General features: G+C 40.8%; 2 protein-coding genes and 1 long non-coding RNA gene across 6 annotated transcripts in view; all 3 read right to left on the reverse strand.

The window, feature by feature from the left end:
* The window catches only part of CMYA5 (cardiomyopathy associated 5), a 50,225-nt gene extending 41,225 nt beyond the window's left edge, over positions 1-9,000 (reverse strand). Inside the window, exon 1 of the mRNA XM_064642540.1 lies at positions 8,734-9,000. Within this exon, the coding sequence (XP_064498610.1) occupies positions 8,734-8,891 (158 nt within the window). The 5' untranslated portion in view covers positions 8,892-9,000. The remainder of the gene's footprint in view (positions 1-8,733) is intronic.
* Positions 9,001-9,590: 590 nt separating this feature from the next.
* The window catches only part of TENT2 (terminal nucleotidyltransferase 2), a 45,310-nt gene continuing 36,545 nt past the window's right edge, over positions 9,591-18,355 (reverse strand). For all 4 annotated transcript variants that reach the window (XM_064642546.1, XM_064642544.1, XM_064642545.1 and 1 more), the window contains 2 exons: positions 15,668-15,747; positions 9,591-13,750 (listed from right to left, as the gene is read on the reverse strand). In XM_064642546.1, the coding sequence (XP_064498616.1) occupies positions 13,676-13,750; positions 15,668-15,747 (155 nt within the window). In that variant the 3' untranslated portion in view covers positions 9,591-13,675. The remainder of the gene's footprint in view (positions 13,751-15,667; positions 15,748-18,355) is intronic.
* Positions 13,992-15,661, reverse strand: LOC135407484 (uncharacterized). Its single transcript, XR_010426889.1, has 2 exons — positions 14,257-15,661; positions 13,992-14,219 (listed from the first exon to the last, which is right to left on the reverse strand). It is a non-coding gene; the product is annotated as an uncharacterized LOC135407484 (long non-coding RNA).

Raw genomic sequence — 18,355 nt, forward strand, 5'->3', positions numbered from 1 at the left:
AGGAGGGGCAGGTCCTGCCTGACCAACCTGATCTCTTTTTATAATCAGGTGACCCGCCTGGTGGATGAGGGGAAGGCTGTGGATGTGGTCTGTCTGGACTTCAGCAACACCTTTGACACCATCTCCCACAGCATTCTCCTGAAAAAGCTGTCAGCCCACGGCTTGGACAGGGGCACTCTGTGCTGGGTTAGGAACTGGCTGGAGGGCCGGGCCCAGAGAGTGGTGGTGAACGGGGCTGCATCCAGTTGGCAGCCGGTCACTAGTGGTGTCCCCCGGGGATCGGTGTTGGGCCCAGTTCTGTTTAATATGTTTATTGATGATTTAGATGAGGGGATTGAGTGTACCATTAGTAAATTTGCAGATGACACTGAGTTGGAGGGGAGTGTTGATCAGATGGAAGGCAGGAGGGCTCTGCAGAGGGACCTGGACAGACTGGAGAGTTGGGCTGATTCCAACGAGATGAGGTTCAACAAGGCCAAGTGCCGGCTCCTGCACTTTGGCCACAACAACCTCACGCAGCACTACAGGCTGAGCACAGAGTGGCTGGAGAGCAGCCAGACAGAGAGGGACTTGGGAGTTTGGATTGTCAAGAAGCTGAACATGAGCCAGCAGTGTGCCCAGGTGGCCAAGAAGGCCAGTGGCATCCTGGCCTGTATCAGGAACAGTGTGGCCAACAGGTCTAAGGAAGTGATTCTTCCCCTGTACTCAGCACTGGTGAGGCCACACCTTGAGTACTGTGTCCAGTTCTGGGCCCCTCAGTTCAGGAAGGATATTGAGGTGCTGGAGCAGGTCCAGAGAAGAGCAACAAGGCTGGTGAAGGGACTGGAGCACAAGTCCTCTGAGGAGAGGCTGAGGGAGCTGAGGTTGTTCAGCCTGGAGAAGAGAAGGCTCAGGGGAGACCTCATCACTCTCTACAGCTACCTGAAAGGAGGTTGTAGCCAGGTGGGGGTTGGTCTCTTTTCCCAGGCAATTACCAGCAAGACAAGAGGGCATGGTCTCAAGTTGTGCCAGGGGAGGTTTAGGTTACGATATTGGAAAGAATTTCTTTACAGAGGGGGTAATCAGACATTGGAATGGGCTGCCCAGGGAAGTAGTGGATTCTCCATCCCTGGAGGTTTTTAAGATGAGACTGGATGTGGCACTTAGTGCCATGGTCTAGTAACCAGAGCAGTAGTGGATCAGGGGTTGGACTTGATGATCTTGGAGGTCCCTTCCAACCCAGCTGATTCTATGATTCTATGATATACTCCTCAAAAAAGCACAGAAAATATAAACAAAACACTCAACCCTGAATTTTCCTGAGTAGACAATAGTTCATTTATGAAAATCACATTTGTAGCTGATGGAAAAAAAGACAAAGTGTCTGCTGGACAAGGCATAGCCTTCAGGAGAGCAGAAGTGGTGAAGTGTCTGTCTCTCCCATGGAAGAATGCACACCTATGCCCACAAAATGTCAATCTTCCACTGAACAGAGGGAAGGCTCACTTGCCAGTTGACTAGGATAAAGCACTCAGGCTACAGTGAACAAACCTAGCTCCTGACCATGGGATCAGAGAAGGAGAACCCATCTGACATGTAGCTGTGACTCATCACCACACAGGTGCCAGAGATTCCTGCAGGCTACGGAGACAAAGAGACACCCCCAGAGAGCAGCTGACTTTGCTCCAGAGGGTGCTGAGCACCAGGGAGAAGGCTCTTGAAGGAGGAGAAGGCTCTTTGAAGGAGGAGAAGAAGAAACCCTGCAGAGAACCATAATTCCTCCATCAAGCAAACTCTCTGAACTGGAAGTTTTTTGTGAAGGTCACTCAGCAAAACTGCTCAGTAGCTAATGTAAACAGAAAGGTAATCCTGCTACTAGCAGTGCTGCCCTTATCTTTCATGAATTTGCTTTCCGGTGCGCGTAACAAGAGGGACTACCCTGGGCTGGCCCATGCTCAGATTGTCTCTTCTCTGATTTCCTCGGTGCAAAGACAGTATCAAACTCTGGCAATGGGGCTTAAAGCCAATTGTGGTGATGGGGCTGGCCTGGAAACAGTGACTAGCAGGACAAGTTAGACTAAAGCCCACAAATCAAAGCAAGTCTGACAGTGCAGTATTAAATAATCACATGTTAACCAATCCCCATGCCTCCTCCACCAAGCCTAGCTCTCAAACAGATATAAACCCCAGGATGTGCAGCAGATTCTCTGCCTTGATGTAGTACTCTCTATCAAGGCTGGTTCCATAAGAGGAAACTTACAGGTTGGAGGAAGAGGCACAGCAGACACATCTATACTGATTTTTCTGCTAGTTTTTCCTTTGTCATTTCTGTGGCTTGGCATTAAGTTGACTGGGGCATAGCAAAATAAAATTAAATTAAAAAAATAGGAATGAATAGCAATAGTACTAAGAAAGCTTTCTGTTATTTGAGTCCACAAGATGACAAATCTTTTTTTCCCCCACATATTTCAACATCTAAATCACACTCATATTTTTAAACTTATTTTTCTGCAGTACCTAGCACTATTAAATAAAACTTCATGCAGAACAGAGTAGCACTCCCACCCACTTCAGCTGATATTAGTGAATACGAATGGGTTGCCCTGGCCCTGTCTATGCAAAAAGCTTGAATTATTCACATCATTATCTCATTTTCATGGTCACAAACCAGTCACAGTTCATATTCCTCTACAGTGTGATGAGACGCTGCTTTATACTTTAAAGACCAGAATGAAAGACACATAACTCATGCATTTCCTTCCAACACATTCCAAATGCTGTCCTAGTTTTGTGAACAATTTGTATGCTGCACGGTAGTAGCTAAAAGACCCTTCTCTCTAGTCAGAGGAAGTGTCTGCCATTGCAAAAAGATGTTTGCAATGTTTCAGCTCCATAAATACAGATATGAAGCCACTGATATCCAGGGACAAAAGCCAGTGCTGTCTTTTTTCCATGTAGATATTTCACATCCAATCCTGTTGGCACATATGCTATCAGTTTGTTATTTCACTGCTAGGACATCAACTTAAACCTTTTATAAGTCTTGGAGACACTGACAACCAGTTTTGTGCTTCCTGCCAAAATAGCTCCAAATCAGATTTATCTTATTGCCTCCTTCTTCTTCTCACATGCTGTGTCCAATGGGATTTCAGGTTTCTAATCCAGCCTGTCAGGCTGGGGTCATGTTCCCTCATGTATCATTCCAGGGAAGAGTTTTCACCTCCCCAGCTGCTGAGCAGTTGTGTTTAGACACATGGTGAGTGAGGTGTGCACACCTGTGCACACCACGACTATCACAAAGAGACACAGCCAGCCCATGATCTTTCTAAAATCCTCCACAGCCTCCCTTTATCCTCTTCACATCAGACCTTGCCATTGCTGGTATCATCAAAATTTGTTGCTGTTTGCTGCATAGCATCTCACAAGCTGAAAACAATGTAGATAAAATGACCAAGATGTCAGCCTAGGGCTGCATTGACAAGATATCTCATTCTCTGAGGGCTCCTACTTCAGGAACAATGCAGGGGTCATGGAAACTTGTAGTGGCCAGATTGCTTTCCCAGGAGAAAGGAACTACTTATTTTGCTGTGCTTTTATTTTTGTTCTGAATATTCCTGTAGTTTCAACCTTTACCATGCTGCCCTTTTCCCCCTACAGAAATCAGTATGCTCAGCATGGTCTCTGCCTACTGCTCTGCATTTCCCAGGGTTATAGCTCATCCATCCCATTCTTCAGGCTAAGAGAATTAGGAGCTATAGAAACTCACCATTTTAAACCCAGCCTTTAACTTGATAACATATTATTGATTTCCTTCAGTGTTGATGATGCCTCTTCTGGCAACAGAGTAGCTCATGCATCTGTCCAAATTCAAATGAATAATTATTCTAAAAAAAAGTAAGACAGCTGCTTGTCCAGCTTCACAAAGCTGATTTGTATTATGAGTAGCTGGGAGCCAGGAGCTGGGCCTGTCTCACATATTTTGTTCCATTCCCAACACTTAAAAAAGTCTGAGAAGCGACACAACCTACCACAGTGCTGATCATTTTCCAGCCACCAGGTTGTGGTATGTCCTAGTGGCATTCCCTGTAGTGGGATTAGATGGTGCTTGAGAAACTGCAGTACCTCTACGCCCCAAAGATCTGCCCTGCTCCTGCATTCTGGATTCTCCACCATACATGTTGTGGAGGGAGCACAGGAATCAAACACCTGAGTCTGGATGGGCGACTTCCTTTACACAGTTATTTAATCACTCTGTTGAGACCCAATGGGGAACTTCTTGAAGTCCGAGTGTTATTTTAGATCCAAATGGCAATGCAGACCTTTATTAAGGACTCAGTTAATATTATCCAAAAGGCTGAAGAGAAAGAAAACATGGAGTGCCCAGTTGCAGGACCCAGCAGGGGCCGGGGTGTGTGTGGGGGTCACTGGCTGCACCTCTCCCCTCTGCTATGCCCCCACCTCAGCATTTTGCCCCATTTGTCTGCTCTCAGTGACCTTTTGTTCAAGCCTCTGCCACGACATGCTTGAGATGGCTTGCACAGCTCCGCTTCCCAGCACCCTTACCTTCCCTGCCCACATGCCTGATGCATGTGGCAAAAAAGCAGCCCTGCCAGCCCCTTCCACCCTGGGCCAAGGCAGGCACTGCCTCATCAGGGAAACTAAAATCACACAACCTTTCCCCACATCTTTCTCTGCTTTCAGCAGAGGATGGTAAACCTTTTCCTGGGAAGACAAATCCCCAGCACTCCCCTTCCCACCCCTTCTTTCCCATATCCCATTTACTATCATTCCACTCTTTTGCTCTCCTAGATGCTGCAGCAACCCCCACATGGCAGGCAGATCCCTTCTCCACTGTGCTTCCTCTTCTACCCATTTTCACCAATCATTCCAAACTAGACCTGGCTCTAAAGCTTACACACTTCTGATCTTGTGGAAGGACTGCTTCATTTAAAACAAAAAAACAAAACAAAACAAAACCAACCAAAAACCACCAACCAACCAACCAACCACCATCAAAATAAACAAAAAAAACCCCCAAAACCAAACAATTCCAGAACTCCAGGACTTCTCTCCATCTACTGGTTATAGGTCACCACTAAACGAGCAGATAAAATAAACCCCACACCTATTCCAGGCAAATGAGCTATTTAGAAACACTTATAAATTGGCTGTAGAGTCATTTTTATGTAAACCCTGTACATAGACACATCCAGAGACTGGAGGCCTTCACACTGCAAAAGGAAATCAGCTGAGAATAGTCTGAGAGACAGAACTGTGCCAGAACAGCTCACCACATCACATAGTTGTTAGAGATACAGATACTCCAGCAGGTATGTAAACCAGTTAAACAGTAAACAATTTTTGTATAGTTAGACAAATCTCACCATTACCAACACAAAAATGAAAACCTATTAATTTCATACTCATGCTTGCCTTAAAGCAATACACACTTTCAAAAAATTTTCTCTGTTAAGATGATTAACTAGATACATAGAGCTAGAAACAGAAGTCATCTGGCACGATTCATCTATCTCAGATAGTAAAATACCCAAAGGCAAGAAAATATTTCAAGAACTCTGTGCAGATCAGTGGGTTATTTATGCTGACAAGGATATGAAGCCCTTATCCCATCTTTTTAATAGGTTCTGATGCTGCATATTAGTCTCATTACTTGTATAAAAACCTGCGTCTGGAAACCAAATTATTTAAACATTACATTGAAAAGGGTAATAAAGTTTGCAACCCCCAAACTCTTCTGCCTTTAATGTGCATGCCTTGTAATTTTGGTACAAGTCATAAGTTCTGCTGCAGCTTTTGGGATTTTATTTGCTGCAGCTGCTGCACAGTGTGGAAGTGGAGCTGTTTGGTCAGGGCTCAGAGGCTGGTGTCCCAGAGGTGTCTGCTTCTTTCATATGCGTGCTTCCTGACCTTGGGCCAGCCATCTTGATGCATGACTCATATAAAATGGGTATAAGGCTACTTAACATATTGGAAAGGTGGAAACAGGAGCCAGTGAGGACCTTCCTGCTGACTGCAACATTGCACAACAGGTGCTGTTCAACTGCATGCAGAGGAGGAAAGCAGAAACAACAGAGAGCTTGGAGTTGTTAAAAATAAATTGATGACAGCAGAGTCCAAGATGGGCTGCCTTCAGCCATGTTTGCATATTAGTTACACCTCCTCTAAGCTACATTTTCATAGGGCATGCACACAAAAAAAGCTATTCTGCAATGGGGGCTTGAAAACCTGTTTGTCAACAGATAATTAGTTCAGCCTGAGTAAATATGTCACAGGGGCTCAACCTGGCTGTTCTTGCCAGGAGGTCTCCCAGGCACTGAGCACAAGAGGAGGCCTGAAGCTGAACAGCCCTGCTGATACTTGTGACAACACCCAAGCAGATAGAGTCAGTTTTATTTTACTTCTCTAAACTATTGCTGAGCAGTTGGTGCAGTTACCACATCTGTGCCTAACTCAAAATTTCACATCTTCTTGAACTTAGTTAAACTAACCAAATAGATTTAAATATGCTCAGTTACCATACAGCATAGCTGTTAAAATCTACTCTGGTAGACTCTGACCTTTTTTATTAGTAATCTAGGATAGAAATTAGCTCCATTGTTTAAACACAGCAGAGTTTAAGGGACTGTTTGCTGTGATGCAAATAAGTGGTGAGATGCAGTGCTCAAGTTTGCATTGCAAAGGTTGCCAGCCAGAAGCAATCTTCCCCTGTACTCAGCACTGGTGAGGCCGCACCTTGAGTACTGTGTCCAGTTCTGGGCCCCTCAGTTCAGGAAGGATATTGAGGTGCTGGAGCAGGTCCAGAGGAGAGCAACAAGGCTGGTGAAGGGACTGGAGCACAAGTCCTCTGAGGAGAGGCTGAGGGAGCTGGGGTTGTTCAGCCTGGAGAAGAGGAGGCTCAGGGGAGACCTCATCACTCTCTACAACTCCCTGAAAGGAGGTTGTAGCCAGGTGGGGGTTGGTCTCTTTTCCCAGGCAATTACCAGCAAGACAAGAGGGCATGGTCTCAAGTTGTGCCAGGGGAGGTTTAGGTTACGATATTGGAAAGAATTTCTTTACAGAGGGGGTAATCAGACATTGGAATGGGCTGCCCAGGGAAGTAGTGGATTCTCCATCCCTGGAGGTTTTTAAGATGAGACTGGATGTGGCACTTAGTGCCATGGTCTAATAACCAGAGCAGTAGTGGATCAAGGGTTGGACTTGATGATCTCAGAGGTCCTTTCTGGATGATTCTATGATTCTAAGAGGAGCTGCTAACAGGCACTTGTGGAGAAGTCATCCTCCCAGCACAAGTAGTAAATAACCATGAGGCTCCCTCCCTTTTTAGCTGTTCCTACTTATGTTTTACAATTAGAGTTTTATTATTAGCCATTTAATTGCAGATTCCATTAAAAATTATCTAGACTGTTGTTTTACCTGTTTGCTGTAAGTAACTCCACTCCATTAACTTTGGCTGGTTTTCTTGTAGAGTTACAGACAAGTGCAAGCAGTGTTTATCAGCACATAACCCCTGTGCCAGTATGAGACTCGAAAGTGAACATCTCCCTTTGGCAGTAAAGCAGCATTACACTGCTGTCACTGGGCATCCCCCCACCATGGAAAACTAGCTCTCTGCTCCCCATGCAAGGAGGTTTTCCTACAGTCCTGGAGTACATTTCCCTGTTTGGCTTTCATTCCTGCAGTGCTTCAGGTGGGTTAGGCTGCACAGAGTCCCCCACCCCTCTTCTGCCATCTTTTTGCTCCCAGTGACCACCAGCAATGTCAGAAAGCACTTTGAACTGTGATACACAGAGTGTGGTGGTAAATGCAGGATGGTTTCACAGCACTGCGGAACTATATGACACACATTTCTTAAAAAATTGGTTCTTTCTACAGTAACTACTCAAAACTGATGGACTCTGCTTGAGACAAGGAAGAACTCTTGAGACCTGCTATATGCCAGGGGTCTCTCAAGCCTCACAGTCTCTTTATGAAACCAACTGTGCTGGCAAAGCCAGAGGAGTCTGCCTGCATGGATCAGGTTGCAGACACCTCCACATCCTGCACAGGAATACTGGGCAGGGCACTGGGCCACTGCCTTGCTCGTTATTTTCTTGATGGTAGGAGAGCAATATTAGGACAACAAACTGTTTCAGTGCAAGAGTTATTAAGAAAACAGAAGTATTAAAAAAAATAATCTTAAAGTGGTAGAGTATTTCCCATTCTACCACAAAAATCAGCCACACACACAAGGCATTACTGGCAATGGCAAGCATGTACAAGTTTTTCCTTTTTTAAGAAACAAGAGACCGAAGAGGGAGGGACAAGTGGGAAGGAAGAAAGAGCCATAAAAAGGAACAAATTGTAAGGCACCATTATAATCTTTGAGCATTTTCTCCCTGACAAGCATATCTGCAGAGTATTTAAGATCTGTATGTGACAAAGAGTCAGCCAAAGAGGGAGGAGTAGAAGGAGATGCCACTTGAGCTGGCACATCAGAGAGTCTTTAAATAGAAAAGTTTCCAGGGAACTCGGGGTAGGCACTTACTGCACAAAACTTAATTACAGCCATAACCATTTGAAAAAAAAGAAATATTACAGTCTCCCCCCCTTTTTTTTTAATCCACAGCAATTGGGTAGGGGAAGGGGGAAAGCCACTGAAGACAGCACAGGACCCCAGTCCTGTCATCCTCTGGGGCTTGTGCTTTGGGGTGGAGCTGCCTCCCCTGAGGCTGTGAATCTCTGGGGACGCTGTACCTGTTAGTCAGTTCCTCTGCTTCCTCTGGGTCCACAGCCTCCTCCTCCTCCTCTTCTTCTTCTTCCTCCTCCTCCTCTTCTTCCTCTTCTTCTTCATCTTCTATGAAGGACGAGGTCTCAGACGCCCTATCACAGTCGGCACCACGGGAGCCCTCCATTCCCTTCCCAGCTCAGGCCCTGTCCGGTGATTTTTACCCCCAACCCTGTCCTCCACAGGGTTGCCTGAAGCAACTGTCATCCCCAGTGGCACTCACTGCTCCTGACTCAGGGCAGTCCTTAAATAGATGCAGCCAAGTTACAGCGCAGAGTGGCCGCTGTTCCTACCCTGGGCCGTAGCACCAACCAGGTGCCAGGACACGTGTCCAAAACGAATGGCCACCCCTCCAGCAGCTCGGCCCCTTCGCCTCCCACCGCTGCCAGAGCTGTTTCTACAGCAGACAGAGCAGCCAGGCAGCAGAGGGAGGAAGGGGCTGGGGCCCCAGCAGACCTTCCAAAGCCACCTCTAGCAAATTTGGGGTGGACAGCACATTTGAGGCAGATGGAGAGTTCTCCTGTGGCCTCAAGAAAAGGTGCATTTAGCAAGTTCCACCCTTGAGCACACCCAGAATGCCTCAAATTTGACCTAGAAAGGTCCAGTACAATAACTAGTGGATGAGCCTCAGAAAAATGCATTTAGTAATTTATACCATACTGTAAGGGGTATCAGATGCACTGTGACATTTAACCATACAAAAGGAATGTATTTAAAACCGAAATTTGTCGCTGTTTTTCATCACACAACATCTAAAATTTCCTCTTTGAGTGGACTTGAACCAATTTTAATTTAAACCAAAAACGAACTATACTACCACGCAGAATTTAGGTTAAGCCACATTTACGCTTTATTATTCTGCATTTTACACAAAATGCAGTGCTTTTCACAGACAAAATGGAAATATTTCCAACATGTACCAACCAAATTAGTGACAAATTAAACAAAAATATTTTCAGAAGAGGAGGAAAAGCACCTCTGATTCTAAATAACAAACTTCCAAGGTATTTCAGGTATAAACCACTGTATACACAGCATAACCCTAACACCCCCATTATTTTTACCATTCTTCAAATAAATAGGTGGTTATAAATCAGTCAGGAAATTCTTCCTTGTGCTATAAGTATAGAAACACCCAACCAGGTATTTCTGAGTACAAGCTATCTCTGCAAAGGTAAATTAAAATCCCCCCAACATTTCAAAACAATACAGACAGGCAAAATCTTTGTGCTCCCTTGACCTACCCATTCACATACACAATTTACAAGGTGAGAATGTAACTTTTTTGAAAAGTGTATTTGAAATGAATATTAAACTAAATTAAACACTACATTTTATCATGAGCACAGACAGTGTACACAGCACAATGAAATTTAAGGTAGAGTACTTCACATTCTTTACAAGTGGAAGGCAAGAGCATTACAAATTTTCTAGAAATGCTTATATATTAAGCACAAGTTTTGATTCAGTCTTCAGCACAGTAAAAGAAAGGTGAGTACTCTTTTACCAGAACCCCTTCAAATTATCTCCAGACCTAGTGCTCTCCCTTCTGTACTTCTCACAAGTTAAATTGTCCTGTAAATTGACCAAAAATAGTGTATTTTTTCACGCTTTTCCTACAAGCATCATACTCTGTAAAATCAATGAAGGAAAGATTTATATCAGAACACACAAGGATTAATTACAGAGAACAACACAAACAAAAAAACCCCTACAAAATACAAGACAACCCAGTGCAAGTAGAGTCCAATAAACCAAGAGTGACATTCGCTGATAGACTTAAATTTAACACCAAATATACTGTGAATTCTGTCCAATGACCCAAGTATAAGGAAAACACTGGTTCCAAAGAAGCACTTGGGATGGTATTCACAAATACTAACTTTAGATTTTCTACAAATCACCTTACATCCTTTTATTATGGCTGCCCATTTCTCCAAAATGATCATGTCACCCCATAATGTGAGTCTTAAAATTTATTTATATTGATTTCTTTTTTCAAAAAAAATAAACCCTTATACTGCCAGAATACCTTAAGGTACTGAGAGTACACTTACACATTCACATTTTATGAAAAGTGAGAACAAGAGCTAGAAGAGAAACTTTAAGTTTCACAGTTTACAGCCTATGCCAGTTCTGCATTTCTGTCACCAAAATGGAAGCTCTTGTTAACGTTTGGTCCTCCCATGCACCTCCGAGCCTGTTCATTAAAAGTACTCCTGGAGGACTGAAGAGAGTTCTTAAATTCCTACAGAAGACACTAGTGGTTTCTAACATATAAGGTGAGAAAAGACAAGCAAACCCAATGCCAAAATGAGTAGAAAAGAACAGTCCTAAAATAACAAAGAGTTGAACTAAAGCATTTTTATTTTGAGGCAGTTACAAACCTCAAAGACAGCATCTTGCACACCCAGTGAAACCTTGGTCAGCCATGAAAAACACCTTTTACCAAATATTTCTCAGAAAAAAATATTCCTGCTAGGGTGTATGCCAAGAGATAAGTGGGTGAAAGTTTTTATTTTGAAGCTGAGGAGAAGGAAAAACTTCACACTAACACTAAAATTTATGATAGCCATTACCCAATTTCTCCCTCTGGATATTTGCCCAGAGTAGATGAAAATCCAAGTCATTAAACCTCTGAACAACTTCAGACTAAGCAGAACTGAATCAAAGTTAAAGTTCAGTTCCTACCCACTCTCCCCAAACCATTTATTTTGTGGTATTATATTAGAAGTTTTCAGAAAAAAGTTGCAGCCACCATTTAACAAATATGCTATAAACAGGCTTGTCCTCAAACAACTAGGGAAATCAACCATCTAGAGTTTATATTTCTGATTACAGATGTAGCTTATCAGAAGTACATCAACTTCAGAGAAAAACACAAAAGAATTCTTTTGAAAGACACATACAGACCTTGACTTGTAAATTTTTACAGAGTTGCATGTAGGTATTACCATTTTTTTACTAACTTTTTAAAAACATTTAGGGGGAAGTGGTTTCAAACACAGAGCATTAATTTAAGGTGTAAGAAATGTTGACACATTAGGCGATGCAATGCAAACTTGTAAGAAACACAAAATTTTGTGCCTGACATCCAGCCCACTTAAAATACATTTTTGCCAAGTTTGAACATATATGTCCCTTCTTGCTTATCCTACGTTGGGACAGTTTTAAATTTTCTAGACAAAGATACAGCCAACATATTTTTAAAACAAGAAGCAGCCCTCCCCTTTCCCCAAAGTCCACCTAGGGCTTGTAGAGCATCTTTGATTCCAGATATCAGCCTGTCCTAAAATCTTGTGCTTCAGTTTTACATAAAGCAGATCAGAGTGAATGTTTCACTGAGATGCAAGTCCCCCACCCTTTAGAGGAAGGGCTGAGAGAGGGAATATCCACATGGAGGGAAAATGTTTCAGTGGCCTGATAGAGTCAGATTAAAAGTGAAAGACTGTTCAAATTACCGAAGGAAGTGTTTTAAAAAGCAAGCCAAATCCTATAGAGACTAGACTATGATGAAGTGTGCAGGAAGTAATCACACATCAGGCAAATAGTTTACAGTTCCTAGAACTTTGAAATAAACTAGAACTTTAAAGTTTGCACGAGAAGTGATAAGGCTTGTTATTTTACAGTTATAGGGGTTGTTGCACTATTATTAGTGAATGCAATAAATTAAACTTTTACCTGTTCACAGATGCACTGCAAAATAGCCATAATAGATGTTTATGATTTGCAACATGGGCCCTACCTTACTGGCCATTTCCTATTCTACTTAATTATAGGAAATATTTTAAATATGCAGAACAAAATAACAGAAACTGGAAAAATAACCTGTATCTTCCATATATAAACTTTTATCTCACTGGACACCATATAAAATATTAACTTAAAAAAATGGAAGTATGAATTTGACATCAGTGGTAAGTATAGTTTTAACAACTAATTGGTCTTCAATAGCAAATACATGAGAGGCAGAAATTGTGCTACAATAGGTCTAAGAGAGGGTGTGCTATTTTTTTGGAAGAGCTCAAATTTTCAACATTACTTATTTAAATTCAATTTACAATGGCTGACCAATTTAAAATATTTACACAAAATCAAATGAGAAGTCCAGCTTATTGTAGCATTGGTAGGGTTGAGAGGTGTTTTGATTTGGTCTTTTTCTTTTTCTCCAAAGCAGGCATCACTACTACTTCAAATATGTAAAAGGAAGCACAAAATTTTTTTTTGCCTACTCTGTGTGAATCTGAAGTATTTACGTATATTGAATTGAGCTTTTTTATTTCATCTTCTTCATAATAGAAATGTTGCTGGAAAATTCCAGTTTAGATTACAGTTCTTAATATCCAGAACACTACCAACCATAATCTAGCTTCATTTTTATAAACAGTCACTTGCTATTCCAAGTGAAATAAAACTGGAAAGTGCCAAGTCAAACCAAAGTGCTTACTAAAATTAAGCAGATGTAAAGCATGGGCTCTCTGTTCACCAAGAAGTGGGTACTGTGCACAGTGCCTTAAGGATGGAGTCAGATTTGCACACCGATTAACTTTGAATGTCTAGTGTTTCATTGTTAAATCTGTCTGAATTAATGGCTACACAGATTATGCAAACAACAAGTCAATATATCCCCATACTTTCCCTGAAATAGATTTATTCTTGTTGTTTGCTGTGAGTTTCTTCTAGAAGCCAGCAATACAAGCATTTTCAGAAAACATATCTTTGAATGAACAGCTGTATTAACAAATGTCGGTAATAAAATATGTCACATCCTTATAATAAACATTTCCTTAACAAAAGTTTATAGAGAAAAACAGGTTGTAAAGAGCCATGGGGTAGATGCCTCCTGATTTTGATACTGTTCTTTGTTTCAGCAGGATCAAAAAAAAAAAAAAAGAAAGTGAAAGAAGTTGGTTATCTTTTCAGTTCGTCTGCTCTTAAAGGTAATATACATTTCAGGTCTTTCTTATCTCGTAATACCTGCCAAGCCTGGGGAAAAAAAAAGCACAAGGTTTTAAAAAAAAGACTAAATAATCTTTGCCATTAAAACTTAAATACCACTATAAGCAATAAGCATCACAGATCCACAAAAACAAGGTTGATATCTTTCCCTTCTTGAAAAGAGACTTTGTGGATTGTTTTTTTCTTAGTTGGCTGGTTTTTGGTGTTTTTTAAGGGAAGCAAAATCCAAAAGATACATAAAACACAATGAACTAATGAAGAAGGTAGAGACTTTCAAGAAGACAGTGGATTTATTTTATTATATTATTATATATTTAAGTATTACATTGATATTCTTGCTGCAAAATAGTTGTCTCAAATACACACATGTCAAAGTTCCTGATAAACAGTATTATACACTGTCATTTCCCAAATGTAGTTGTGTCTTTAAAATAGGTTATTTCAACTTTCTTCTGTATTCTAGTGTGAATTTCAAGACATCTGTCAGGCCATGAGCCTGCAAAGAACTGTAATAGTCCTCCTGTTTTTAGAGCCTGCAAAGAACTGTAATAGTCCTCCTGTTTTTACACAGAATTCATTTAAATCCCAATGTGTAGTGAAAACCAGAGAAAGAATAATCTTTCAAGGACAAAATAGATTCCTTAAGCTTCTTAAAAAATAGTGCAAGATATTAAAAAGTACTTGTACTTTTAGAACAACTGTGATTCTTATGGTGCCTAATAAAGAGGAAATTTTTTCAGGGCTTTATCACTCTCGTATATGGCTTCCAAACAGCTACAAACAAACAGCTGCTTTTATATTTTTCAGAAAACTACACAGGTTTGAAACAGTTTTTGTTCACTGAAAACTTGTAAAGAGAAGTTTCACTCTGATTTCACATAGTGAGAGAGCCTAAACTACTTTGTATACATGACTTATAGAAGATTCACAAAATCAACTCTTTTATGTACAAGTATGTAAACCAGTTTTTTTTTATGCTAACATGGTTAAAGAGAAGAAAACTAATGGACATTTCTGAACAGAGTTACAAAGAAAAGGTTGTCCTTTTCTGAGTAAGGTAATCTCTTATAGCATTTGTTCTATTACAAGTATCTGGCATTGAATTACTTTTTGTTGGAGAAGTATTCAAGGTATTTAAGGACTTGAATAACTGAAGTAAAGAGGAGTCTCCAAGGACAGCATAATAGGGGAGTCTTAACTGGTTAAAGCTGGAAGCAAGTTCTGTGCACTAATTCCTAGTCATAACTACATTTTCAACAGTGAGAGATCTCAGAAAACTGATATTTCTGAGATCTCAGAATTGTGATTCCAAATTCAATGCCTATGATAGGAGACAAGAACAAAAGCTGGCAGCAAAGATTTTCAGAAAAAGGATGTTTAGCCAAGGTCTAAATTTTTTCTTGCTTCAAAGTATCTTTTCCTCCCCTGCCTGGGACAGTGAAAGCTCCAGTTCGAAATACTCATGTTCTAAAAAATTATGAGTATGGTCTCCCTAAAGAAAAGTACCAATTTCATTAAGTTGTCAAAAATCAGCAAAACTCCATCATTTGGTGGTGATATTTATTAAAAATGGGACAGTAAGAAGTATAAAACATTGTCTATTACCAATCAAATTCATGTAGGAATAAATAATTAATGAAGACAAAGTTGTAATTCTAAAGCTATTAACTATTAATCATTAGAATTCTATACACACAAGAAAATCTAAGACAAAGGGTTTATTATTTCAAGTACCCATTTCAACTGAAGCCTGATGCTTAATGGCAGACATTAATAAATATTCTTAAAAATAATTTTCCAAATTTTTTTTAAAAACCCACATTTCTATTATTTATACAGTGCAAAGCACAAACTATGAGAAACTGGCAGGTTTAATGACTAGAATTTGTATACTAAATTGAAAAGCAAAGTGACTGGAAAAATCGAATGAGGTGTACTTTTTACCTGTGTAAATTCACCTCTGATCATATCAAACTTCTGTTTCTCATGTACAGCTCTAGCAGTATTTGTCCCATCAAATGGTTCTGCAAGATCAAACACAAACATTAAAAATGTTAAAAAAAAAAAGAGCTAGGTTGTCTCCACTAAGCAAGGAATCAGACAAAAAACAGTAGAGTCAACATATCATTGCTTCTCAAGAGTGTTTTGAATAGCCAATTCCACTTTGGTTCTCAAGCTTTCTTTCTACATAACATTTATCAAAATGAAACACAAAACCAAACAGAGAAGCAAAGTCCCAAACCCTGAATGCTCTGAATGACTCTAATGGAGTGCATCCTCAGAGAGTTTGCAGAGGAGACAAAGCTGAGTGGTGCAGTTGACACAACAGAGGGACGGGATGCCAAACTTGAGAAGTGGGGCCATGAGGATCTCAGGAAGTTCAACAAGTGCAAGTGCCAGGTGCTGCACCTGGGTCAGGGCAATCCCAGACATGAGTACAGACTGGGAGAGGAAGTGATCGAGAGTAGCCCTGCCAAGAAGGACTTTGGGGATTCTTGTGGTTGAGAGGCTGGACATGAGCTGGTAACGTGCACTTGCAGCCCCAAAAGCCAACTGTGTCCTGGACTGCATCAAAAGCAGCGCGGCCAGCAGGTCAAGGGAGGGGATTCTGTGATTCTGCCCCTCTACTCTGCCCTCATGAGACCCCAACTGAAGCACTGCATTCAGCTCTGGGGTCCTCAGCACAGCAAAGACATGGACTGCTGGAGCAGGCCCAGAGGAGGGACAGAAAAACGATCAGAGGACCGGAGCACCTCTCCTGTGACGAAAGGCTCAGAGAGTTAGGGTTGTTCAACCTGGAGAAAAGAAGGCTCTGGAGAGCCCTTATAACACCTTCCAGAACCTAAAGGGGGACTACAAGAGAACTGGAGAGGGACTTTTAACGAGGGCATGTAGCGACAGGACAAGTGGGAATGACTTCAAACTGAAAAAGGGCAACCTCAGATTAGATATGAGGAAGAAATTCTTTACTATGAAGGTGATGAGACACTGGCACAGGTTGCCCAGGAATAGTGTGGCTGCCCCATCCCTAGAAGTATTCAAGGTCTGGCTGAATGTAGCTCTGAGCAACCTGGTCTAGAGAAAATGTCCTTGCCCATGGTAGGGGGTTGGAAAGAGATAACCTTTAAGGTAACTTCAAACCTAAACTGTTCTATGACTCTATGAATGCTCTAATGATATGTAATCCATAATGAAGTCATAATTATCTATTGAAGCATACTATGATTGTTCTGAATTTATGCACCAGTAATTACTTGTTACAGCTCAATAGTCTGTGATAACATATCAGACTATAACATATCAGAATATTATACCAGAATATGACTTTTGAAACTTACTACACATGAGCCTTCTGGAACTATTCACTTCAGATTCATCTCATTCAACAGCTTCTCAGTGAAATATCAAGAATATAGCAAAGTATTTACTATAATTTTTTTATATAACACTGTTTATATATCAACTGCTGTAAAAATATATTTTATCACTTCACACCTATTCTGCAGTATCTGTTCATAAGTTAACAATTTGTGGCTTCTACCTTCTAACCGACTACAAATCTATGTGCTGTTTTTATCCCTTTTTTCCTAACATAATTTATGTAATAGTTTGGAACTTTTTTTTAATTGCAAGATTAAAAAAGTACTCCTTGCTGCTAATAGGGTTGCCAACATTAAAGCAATAGATACTAAAAAAATGATGATGCAGGGACTACACATTACATTGTGCTACAAAACTGATTGTATAGTCCTCTGCCTTAAAAGAGAACTGCTTAAGGAACATTGTATACATACACTACCATACACTGGCAAAATGTATGACAGTCCTTAAGGGCCACAGAACCACAGAAGTATTTGCTAGATCAGGTAGCTTTTTTTTCAGCTAGGGACACATAGTAAAATAAAGCATTAACCAGATACCAGAAGACTTACGCCATTATGGAGACTGAAATTTCAAATTTGGATTATGTTCCATGGCATTAGGGTTTTATTTCTGCTATTTAAATGCACAAAGAACTTTTTCCATGCAATAGATGTTGTATATTTGGTAGTTTTCTAAAAGGCTTCTCTTCAAACTACCTAGAGTTCAGTGGACATTGACAGGCAGATTTATTTTATTTTAGGATGCACCATACCTTTAGGTTCGAACAAAAAGCCATAATGAAATAAAAAAGTACATAATCCTCTAATATCAGTCACATAATCCTACAGAGTGATCAAGTGCCACTAAGAATTCCATGTCCCTTACTATATGAAGCAGTACGGAATTTCTTTTGCCTTAATTGTGATGGTAATTGCTTTTTTAATGCTGTGACCTTTATGTACTTTATATTGAAACAAGATATATCTATATCTTAAAGCAACAAGAGCAGAACTGTACAATCTTCTGAAACCATCAGTGGAAAAAAGCTGACTTCCCTTTATTCTTCCTGCATATTTACTGTCAAAAGACAAACTCATTCCCTGGAGCACAGCAAGAGTAGTTTTGCAATCAGCTACTCTTAACACCACTACATTTTCTAACCATCAAGAGAGAGAGAGTTCACTGTAAGTTATTTTGTTCACACAGAGAGATAAGAATATTAAAAGAAAAAAAGTAACACGACTTCAACACTGATGCTTGAGGGAAAGG

Source organism: Pseudopipra pipra, chromosome Z, assembly GCF_036250125.1.
Source record: "Pseudopipra pipra isolate bDixPip1 chromosome Z, bDixPip1.hap1, whole genome shotgun sequence".
NCBI lineage: Eukaryota > Metazoa > Chordata > Aves > Passeriformes > Pipridae > Pseudopipra > Pseudopipra pipra.